Source organism: Phycodurus eques, chromosome 10 (assembly GCF_024500275.1).
Source record: "Phycodurus eques isolate BA_2022a chromosome 10, UOR_Pequ_1.1, whole genome shotgun sequence".
NCBI lineage: Eukaryota > Metazoa > Chordata > Actinopteri > Syngnathiformes > Syngnathidae > Phycodurus > Phycodurus eques.
Genome location: NC_084534.1, coordinates 26236940 through 26247003, shown reverse-complemented (window position 1 = coordinate 26247003; position 10064 = coordinate 26236940). Strand labels below are relative to the sequence as shown.

Genomic DNA, 10064 nt, shown 5'->3' with positions numbered 1-10064 from the left:
AAATTGTCATCCGACGAAGTCATTGAATAGACATGATCAGTATAATTACTATGTATATTTTCCTGGTGTTTTCCATTCCATTAAAAGTCCAATTACAATGTAGTAACACGTCATCTATTCGTTGGGTACGGAAAAGGAGAGGCTCACATTTTGTTTGTATTAACCCGGGAGCATTTCAGCGTTGCACCACACATTTAAAAAAATAAAAAATAAAAAAATGGCAACATGTGAGAACGACGCTGAAGCGGATGAGGACACAACAAACGACCCCGGCGCGGCTCCTTATGGAAACTTTATCAATTATTACACTTTCAACCCACCGGAGAACCGATTGGGTCTGATTCCCAGCACGCTCCTTCGGGATTTAGGCTACAACGACAACCGTCAGACGACACTGCTGCTGGACGTCGGCTGTAACTCGGGGGTTTGTGCAACCTTTATATTGAATCATAATAATAATAATAATAATAGCATATTATGGGAAGCGGGTTTTAAAGCGGCTCACGCTGACAATAGAAGCAACATTGTCACAGCTCGCCTCAAAAGTTTTTTTTTTCACTTTTCTGCACATTTACATTTATTGCATTTGTCAACTTAAATCGTTACATCAACATATTAAATATAAATGTTAAATAGTATATATTTCAATGTTAAATGTGTAAATCTGGAATATTTATGAAATGTAAATTTAAGAAGTGTAACTCAATATTTAGCCAATACGCAAATTCAAACTGCTGATAATCAGAAGTACGTAAATAAAGTGTTTTTAAAAAAAATAAATTAAAAAAAGTAAAATAACGTTTTACCCTGTGAAATGGACTCTTGGACGTTGATTATAGCGATAATAACTACCCACGAACAAACACGTTTGGATAAGTTATTATTTTTTCTGACGAGTATTTAAATCGAACAAGGCCTGCTGGTAAAATGCTTGTTTTTGTTTCCCCCCTGAATGTCAGGAACTCAGTGTCGCCCTCTACAAGCATCTGGTGGAGACGCCAGACGGAAGCAAGGTTCACCTCCTGGGTTTGGACCTGGACGAGGGCCTCATCCGGCGAGCCCGGGACAGCAACCCCCTCGCGGGCAGCGTCACGTTCGCCCCGCTGGACATCACCGGCGATTGCGCGCCGCTCCGGGAGCACCTCGCCCTACGCGGGAGCTCGCACTTCCACCTGACCCTGTGCCTGGCCGTCACCATGTGGGTCCACCTGAACCACGGTGACGCCGGCCTGCTCCGGTTGCTCTCCCGCCTGGCCGAGCTCAGCCGGCACCTGCTGCTGGAGGCGCAGCCGTGGAAGTGTTACCGCTCGGCGGCCCGCAGGCTCAGGAAGCTGGGCCGCTCGGATTTTGACCACTTCAAAGGCCTTCGAGTGCGCGGCGACATGGGCGCGCACGCCAGGAAGCACCTGGAGAGACACTGCCACATGGACATGGTCCACAGCTTTGGCAGCACCGCCTGGGGAAGGAAGTTGCTGCTTTTTAAGCGGAAGTGACAAGCAAACGTTGGAGTCTCAAATCATCTTTCCTTATTGAAATAAACGAAAGTGCCACATTTGTCTTAATATAATACAGACAAAGAAATACACAACGAAAACTGTCATAACTATTAACTTTGTAAGCTGCAGTAATATTAGTTATGGGCCGGTGAGACTTCTTACATTGTCTGTCTCTGTGTGTTGCTGCACCGTTTATTCAAATATCTATTGCTTAACTACCACTAAATCGATGCAAGTTTAGATAGCCTGTCTATTGCATTTTTCATTGTGTGTTAGCAACACACAAGCATACTTCTGTAAGGCTATGTTATCTGGTTTGGTTAAATACAGAATGTGTAAATTGCCTTTGTTTTATGTTTAGTTTGACCAAAAACTTGAACTGGGCGGAGCAATAAAATGTCTGAAGCATCTTTTTAAAAATAATTGTACACTAGCCTCAAAACTGCTGCTTGTTAAGTTTGCAGCCACACTTTTGCTCGCAAATCAAGACGGGGAAAGAACAAAAATAAAATACCCTGAGCAATGGCTTGTATCTTTAAAAAAATAAATAAATAAATCATAAGTTGGGTGGGTCTCTTGTAAATTTAGGTAATTTAGGTACTTGTTTTTTTTTTTTTTATTGTTCCACAGGAAAGTGACCAGGAAAACAAACACTAAAATACATGCATTTATATTTGCCCTCTTTGATTTGTTTTCTTATGGGAAATCAGTAGTTCAAATTACAATAAGTGTAAACCTTTTAATTTTGAATTAACAAGCATATGGAAGATTTTCCCTTGTTTTTTTCTTAATGAATACAGTGATTCGTTTACATTGTTTTCCAATTAAAACTACTAAAGTAAACATTTTTCCATCATTTTCAACGGTCTGTAGGGAATAAAAGGTCAGAAAATATATTTGCTTGATTTAAAAATGAAAACAATGCTGACAGTGAAATTTCCCTTGATTATATAAAGAGTTGAAATGAAATTTAAAATGACCTTAAACACTTTTGAATTCATTCATTCATTTTCCCAATGAAAAATAAAGCATTTTTTTTTCATTACAAAAATGGCATTTTAGTGATGTACAACTAGCTGTAGGTTAAGGTAAAAAAAACAAAAACATTTGGTCTTAACACGCTAGTAAACTGAATTCTCCCTTTTTTTTTTAAGGTCAAAGAAAACCCCCTTATCCCTAATTTTTTATATTCACCAATGGCTTTTATTGCATTGTCTTATTAAAAGATGTACTAATCCTTTTTTGTCATTTAAAAAAAAACATCTTTTGTTATCAGGTTTTGTGAAAACAAGGACGAAAAAGACCCAAAGCGTAAATTTCATCATTTTAATTACAGAGTACTAAAAATAACATTACATAAAATGTCTTTTTAAAAGAAACCATTGAATATTACAAAGGTCTGTAAATCTTGTAAAGTTAGGATATAAAATCTTTGAACAACGGTGCATAATTGAGAAGAAAAATAATTTCCAATAAAATGTACAGTATATATTAACTGTTCTACTACTTAAAAAAAAAAAAATGAGATGGACACAAAACGTAGACAGACGAGATGAGTCGATGCCGCCATAACTGCGACACACGCGCACACAATCAGCTCTCAAGTCAATGTATGTATGTAATCATTTAAAAAAACAAAACAAAAAGAAAAACACATTTACAAGTGACAAGGACCAACAAGTGCACCGCAATATCAAACCCTCACTACACTGGCCTTGGTTCCATCACGTCATACGTTATCCACAGGTTTTAAAACTGTACACAAAATGGAGGTGGAAGCCTCAAAAGTTGATCATTCCGCCATGGGAGGGGGAGGGGAAGGGGAAGGTCATGATGCGTTTATACCTTCCAGTCTTGTATGCTACTTACTGCACAAGCGCTCAATCAGATCCACTGACAGTTCACCGGAGAGACTATACACACAAAGAAGGGGAGTTTGTGGGGTACAATGTGCCCCAGCCCTTATGAGATTTTGTATTTTTTATTTTAGCTCACCAAATGGAGGCCAACCACGTCCAGGAGGTATTTTGTCGTCGTCGGTGTCACATTTTTATGTTGTTTTGGTAAACTGATGAGGAGGAAGATGAGGAGGTGTTTGGGTCCGAAATGGCGGCGAGTAGCTCGAGTCCCCCTGAGTTAGTGCGAGCGTCAAAAGTCAAGGCAGACGCCAGCTGCTCCTTTAAGATGCTCAAAAAGAAGCCAAAAAGTAAAAAAAAAAAAAAAAAAAAAAAAAGTTAACTGAGCTAACGAAGCTCAGTTAGCTTTGGAGAGTCAAGCTTGTTAGTGTGCAGAAAAACAAAACAAAATTGAGTCCTGCTCATTTCCTGAAAACTGCTTTTGTGTGGCGTGTCCGCCACAGAACGAACGACGTGGGTTCGTGCTTTTCTGTTAGCAGTCGTGAGGTGAGGTTGGGTGAGTTGTGGGGGTCCGGATCGGTTGTGCTGGTAAAGAGAGAGGTGGGTGGGTGGTCCGGAGGCTAGATGAGGGGCGCAGTGTCCACGGTCTGGCCTTTGCTGGGGTCAAACCTGGCGAAGAAGCGCACGTCCCGGTCCTTGTCCGACTGCAGCGCCATGACGGTTTCTTCCAGCTCGTCCGAGGAGACGCAGCCCGCCTCCTTGAAGTAGGCTGAACACACGACGACCAAGAAGAGGGTGACTGACAGCTAGTTAGCTTAGCATTAACACCGAGCTCCGAAAAGGAGGACATGGCAGAAGAGGCACAACACATCATATTCAACTGATGTTTACCTACAGACAACAAAAAGAGAACAGCTATGTTGTCTGCGTCTGCCTAAAAATGGCCACATTTCAGCCTACAAGACCTCCGGGCAATGATTTGGAAGACTATAGACTGCTATGTTAGCTAGCCAACTGGCTTGTGTTTTAAATATGTTGCTGTTACATGAGTGACTTGATTTCATTTCATACAGTGATATACTACACCCCCCCCCCCCCCCAGAATAAAAATGGCACAATCCATTCATATGCAACCTCCTAATCATCCTCCATGAAAAAATAAATGACTAAATTTGTATTTTAATCATGAAAATATTTGAGCAATTTTAAAAATTGTATTGATTTAGTGGTTAAATCTGCCTATGTGATTTAGAAAGTAGGCTGCTGATTATAAACAAAAAAAAAACATACAATACAAAGAAAATGCTCCCATTGGATATGGCGTTCCCATTTAGTGTCACACCTTTCTCCATGATGCTTTGTCGCAGGGCCTTAGCAACCAGCACTCGCACGTTGGCCACCGGGTCTGACGAGAGGCTGAGCAGGCTGGGCAGGAGGTGCTGGCTGAACTGCTCCATGGGCATGCAGTCCTCCTCCACCACCGCCTGGACCACGTAACAAAACACAAGCGGGTGATGAGGTGTGTCCGGAAGGACTAAACCACAGCCAGCTTTGACGCTCTTCCACTCACCTGGCAGATGAAGGCGAAGGCTTGCCGCCCCACCCACTTGGGACAATGGCAGAACCTGACGGTGAGCTCGTTGATGAAGTTCACGCCTAAATCATCGGCACCACTTGAGTACAACTTCTGGAGGATCTCCACAACCTGACAAAATGGAGTTACGTACGATTATCGCTGAAATCGGATCGGACTGATATCGTTGTCGGCCAAAACCCAAGGCTCCAATATTGGTATCCGATCGGAAGTGTAAAAGTTGGCTCGGGACATCCCTAATAAGTGACGTACCAGCTTGTAGGAGATCCACCTGACTTCAGAGACCTTGTCGGAGCAGAGCGTGAGCGCGATCTGCCTGAGGTAGTCGTACACGTCGTAGTGGCTGTACAACTCGATGATCAGGATCAGCTGCCTAGAAGGGGGAACCGCAGCAAGCAGGGAAAGAAGGAAGGGGGTTAATTCTCCCAAAACCATCACAGAAGGACTGAAAATGTGAGTCGCACTCACTCTGCCAGCTCGTATCGGAACCTCCAGTTGCGCCCGTTTTCGGGCCCCATGAAGTCCTCCAGCTGGTACAAGTATTCCCTCCTCTTGTCCGCATGGAGCAACTGCAAACGCAAGATGAAGAACATCAACGCGTGTGTTCGCACGCGGGCCACTGCAGCAGTTGGCGCTATTATACCCAACACTGAACAGAGACAATTTGCAAGGCAAGGCAAAATAAAAACAATGACAAAGCATGCACATTTCAAAAAAAACATCAAGACCAACCAACCGCCTGCTTGAAGCGTGACCTCAAACGCATCAACCAGACTACAAAACCATCCGCAAAACTAAGCATCTGCCACACTAATGGGAAGAAATACTTTGATTACTAATTAGCTTCAGCATAATGTTATTAAAACGAACACATTGAGATATAGTTCCCAAAATTGTTGATTTTGATTATAAATGTACTATACACTTTTACATTATACATTGTATTCAGTGTTAAAAGATTCTTGGGCTCTCACTGAGATGCATTTTAAATTATGCTCGTTTCACGGCTCTCTTAGCCAAAAAGGTTGCCGACCACTATCGAGGATGGAAACATTTCCAACGTCGGTTTTACCATATCTTGAACGGAGTTGCGTGAGGAAAACAAGAAAATGGTATATCTTTTTAAAAAATAATAATCTAGAACAAGAAAATGGTATATCTTTTTAAAAAATAATAATCTAGAATAATGTTTGTGTGGGAGAATAAAACAACTTGTCCTTTATTGCATTTATAATGGGACAAATACAAGTTACATTTGTACCTTGAGGAAGTCGTAGAGGTGCTTGAGGACGCCGATGCGGACCTCCTCCAGGTCTTTGAGGAAGCCGTTGAAGATGGGAACCAGATCTGCCGCAGTCAGCTGGTCCCCCAGGATGACCGCCAGTTCGTGGATGGAGAACGCCAGCGTGCGGCGCACTTTCCACTGCGAGAGAGGAGCGAGATGCACAAGTCGATGAGCAAGAGTAAAACATCTCCTATAAAGGCAGAAGACTGAAACTAAAACATTTGACGCCTATAAAATCCCTCAAGAGACCATCAACATCCTGTCAAACTAAAAAAAAAAACAAGTCTACGTTTGTAATGTAATCATGCAATTAATTCATTTCTAACATACAAATGGAGTGGATGATGTGACTTCGAGGAGGAAGAAAAGCGTCGTAAAAGTGACGCCCATTTAACATACTGCTCAAACGGGCTCAGTTTGCAGCCTAAACCTGCTGTCCAGTTATCATCTGGCTTGTTGCCAAAGCAGGCTAACCATTTACTATTTATTTTGCTGGTTAAAGGTCCGATGACAAAGATGTTATGGGGCCAGTTAAAATTCATGTTTGCATTATTTTTATGTTATGTAATACAAGCACGTAACTTCCAGCAGGTTTTCAACCATGGTTTAGCTAAAAAGTTGGGTTTTTTATGATGCATACAGAGTCCTCTCCGAACATACCCGAAACTCAAGACACCGGGGGTGCGGTTACTCTAGCCACCGCGATGGCTACCGGAAGTGACGTTGCAATTGACAAACACAGCGCGCTAAACACTATATGCAATGGAATATGGGCAGGAGGTGGATTTCGATGGACAGGAGCACCCGACTGAACTTGGCATCGTCAAAGCGTACACGTTTGAGCCGATCAGACAGTGACGACGACGAGCAGCCAAGCAGCAGCTGTACAACAGAAAAAGAGAGTGGCCACTGGCTCCATGTGACGGTGCGCGTCTTTTTATACACTCATGGCTTGAAATAATGCCACCCCAGGGGTGCCAATATATATTTTTTATATATATATATATATATATATTCAGATATGTTGCAGTGACACGGCACAAACTTTTACATAAGATGCAGTATTCCTATATATTGTGTGCCCCTCGCTCGAGTTGCTTTACAACACGCCGCACACAAAGTCTTTGCCGTGTGTCTGTTGGCTTGTCATACAGGCAAAAGTACACACGACAGTACTGAAAAGTACTGTGCGGGTCTTTTTTTCCTACTCCCCAGTGCATAGTAACCATAATAGAGTCGTCGGTATATACAAGGAAATGCTCGCCGCTTCGCTGCTGCGAGATTTAGGTCTCTTGCTGGCGGTGGAGGTCCCGATGGCCGTAGGAAAAATTGTTGGCACCGCAGCTGGTTTGAGCCTCTGCCTAACTACACTTGTGTATCCAAGGCTTTGTCAAAACACGCCGGTTCGAGGTGATCGGCACACAGTTTGGAATGCTTGCTAGGCCCCCATAGCTGAGCACGTTTCTTCCCCTGTCTAGTGACTTACATTATCCATGGGTCACGTATTCCTTTTTCACTTGGAAAGCAAAAAAAAAAAAAAAAACAAACCTCTTGCCGCTGCCTGAACCATTTGTACAACAAAATGCCACACAATAAACCATCGTGACATCGTTAAATCATACGACAACAAATATACAAGGGCGGAGCAACAGCATGGAACAATAGCACACAACGCCGAATGAACAGGATGTTTGGCCCGTGTGACGTCATGGCGCCGGTAAGAGACGAAGACCGAAAGGCGCGGGATGCAAAAAGCAGAAGGCGCATTCTGCATCATATTTATCGATTTAACTGCAGTATATCTGCCATATAATCACTTTAAAATGGCAGCTGTGGTTTGGAAAGGGGTTCGAGAGTTATCAAGAAACATTGAAAAATCTTTGTCCTCTGACCTTTAAACAGACTGCCCCTTTACCATTCGCTTAATTATCATTTAACTTGCTGCCGAAACGGGCTGTCCATTTCAACGTTTCGATTGCTACCTCAAGGAGCTCCCCGTTTACCTTTTTAGTTTGCTGTCGAAGCCGGATGCACATTTACACTAGAGCTTGCTGCCAATTGATCATTTAGCTTGCCGCCTTAACACGCCGCCCATTTACAATGCTACTCAAATGGGCTGCCAATTTCACCATTTAGCTTGGAAAATAAATGGGCTACACATTTAGTTTGCTGTCATAGAAAGAAGAAGTTGGCAAAGTCTAGTGCATGACCGGTGACGAGTCTGCATATCGACAGGAAGCGGAGCGGCTGGAGCTGTGGTGCGGCCGACACAACCTGGAGCTGAACACGCTCAAGACGGTAGAGATGATCGTGGACTTCAGGAGGCATCCTTCGCCACAGCTGCCCCTCACGTTGTCCAGCTGCCTTGTGTCAACCGTCGAGACCTTCAAGTTCCTGGGAATTACAATCTCTCAGGACCTGAAGTGGGCGACCGACATCAACTCCGTCCTCAAAAAGGCCCAGCAGAGGATGTACTTCCTGCGGCTTCTGAGAAAGCACGGCCTGCCACCGGAGCTGCTGAGACAGTTCTACACAGCGGTCATCGAATCAGTCCTGTGTTCTTCCATCACAGTCTGGTTTGGTGCTGCTACAAAAAAAGACAAACTCCGACTGCAACGGACAATCAAAACTGCTGAAAGGATTGTCGATACCCCCCTACCTACCATTGAGGACTTGCACGCTGCCAGAACTAAGACAAGGGCGTGCAAAATCCTCTCGGACCGTCTGCACCCCGGTCACCGGCTCTTCCGGCTCCTTCCCTCAGGTAGGCGCTACCGATCAACGCAAACTAGAACTAGTAGACATTCCGACAGCTTCTTCCCTCTTGCGATCAACTTCTTAAACACCTAACCTATAATTCCATTACAACAAGCTGGCAATTGTTTGACTTGAGTTCGTTGTCACATTTCTGTGGGGCCAATTATGGATTACTCGTGCACTCACTGTAGTTGTCTCGCCATGCTGCACTATTTGCATATACCGGCCACTCATGCCAGAGTAGCATCTGCTCCATTTGCACACTGATTGAGGAGTATCTGTAACATTTGCACAACCAACATTGTCCCAGATGATCGCACTACTCGTCACTTTAAACCGCATACACTCCTTGAAGTCTCGGCGCCCTTTGCACAATGGTCATTGCACCGGACTATTGCAATATTAGTCGTTCGAACTGCTCTAAGTGCTAGAGGACTCTGCATCTTTTTGCACAATTGTTTTTTGTCAATGTCTTTATGTCCCCAAGTGTTCTGTAAATTGACTGTCTGTTGTACTAGAGCGGCTCCAACTACCGGAGACAAATTCCCTGTGTGTTTTGGACATACTTGGCAAATAAAGATGATTCTGATTTTGTACCAGAAGAAAATACATTTTGGCAGTCAGTGTTTTCATCTGCTGGACTTGGCGTTAGAGATTTCAATATAAAAGCGGTTCGATGATCTCCACCTTTCGTTTCTGCGCCTACCTGGACATCAGCGGCCAACGTTTCGTAGGTGTCCTTGAGGCAGTGCCAGTTCTGTCGGCCCAGAGTGAGTGCCACGCCGGGCAGGCTGAAGGCACAGTGCTTGGCTATCTCCGTGTCCACCGTCTGAGCCCGCGCCGGGTCCGTCATGGAGAGGTACTGATCCAACAGCTGCTGCGGGATAACATTCTGCAGGCCAAGAAGATGAGTTTGCAAATTAGCGGCTCAGATAAAGCAGTGATTCCCGACCACTGTGAAATTACAATAGGTGGAAGCACTGACCTGGACTTTAGGCTTGTCTTCACACATTGAGTCATCTTTTCCCTCTTCCTCCACACTTTCAATTAGCTTAGACACCTGAGGAACAACACTA

The 10064-nt window shown here is 43.8% G+C and overlaps 2 protein-coding genes across 2 annotated transcripts in view; one reads left to right on the top strand and one right to left on the bottom strand.

Annotated features, from left to right (window-relative positions):
* The first annotated feature begins 204 nt into the window (after positions 1-204).
* Positions 205-2020, top strand: LOC133408915 (pre-miRNA 5'-monophosphate methyltransferase). Its single transcript, XM_061688300.1, has 2 exons — positions 205-424; positions 960-2020. Exons 1-2 carry the CDS (start codon positions 218-220, stop codon positions 1491-1493), a joined length of 741 nt encoding a protein of 246 aa, XP_061544284.1. The 5' UTR covers positions 205-217; the 3' UTR covers positions 1494-2020.
* A 1713-nt stretch (positions 2021-3733) lies between these two features.
* Positions 3734-10064, bottom strand: part of ppp4r1l (protein phosphatase 4, regulatory subunit 1-like) — a 20985-nt gene continuing 14654 nt past the window's right edge. Inside the window, exons 13-20 of the mRNA XM_061687089.1 lie at positions 9974-10048; positions 9695-9880; positions 6208-6369; positions 5415-5515; positions 5199-5319; positions 4923-5057; positions 4695-4836; positions 3734-4121 (exon numbers count right to left, since the gene is read on the bottom strand). Coding sequence (XP_061543073.1) covers positions 3973-4121; positions 4695-4836; positions 4923-5057; positions 5199-5319; positions 5415-5515; positions 6208-6369; positions 9695-9880; positions 9974-10048 — 1071 coding nt within the window. The 3' untranslated portion in view covers positions 3734-3972. The remainder of the gene's footprint in view (positions 4122-4694; positions 4837-4922; positions 5058-5198; positions 5320-5414; positions 5516-6207; positions 6370-9694; positions 9881-9973; positions 10049-10064) is intronic.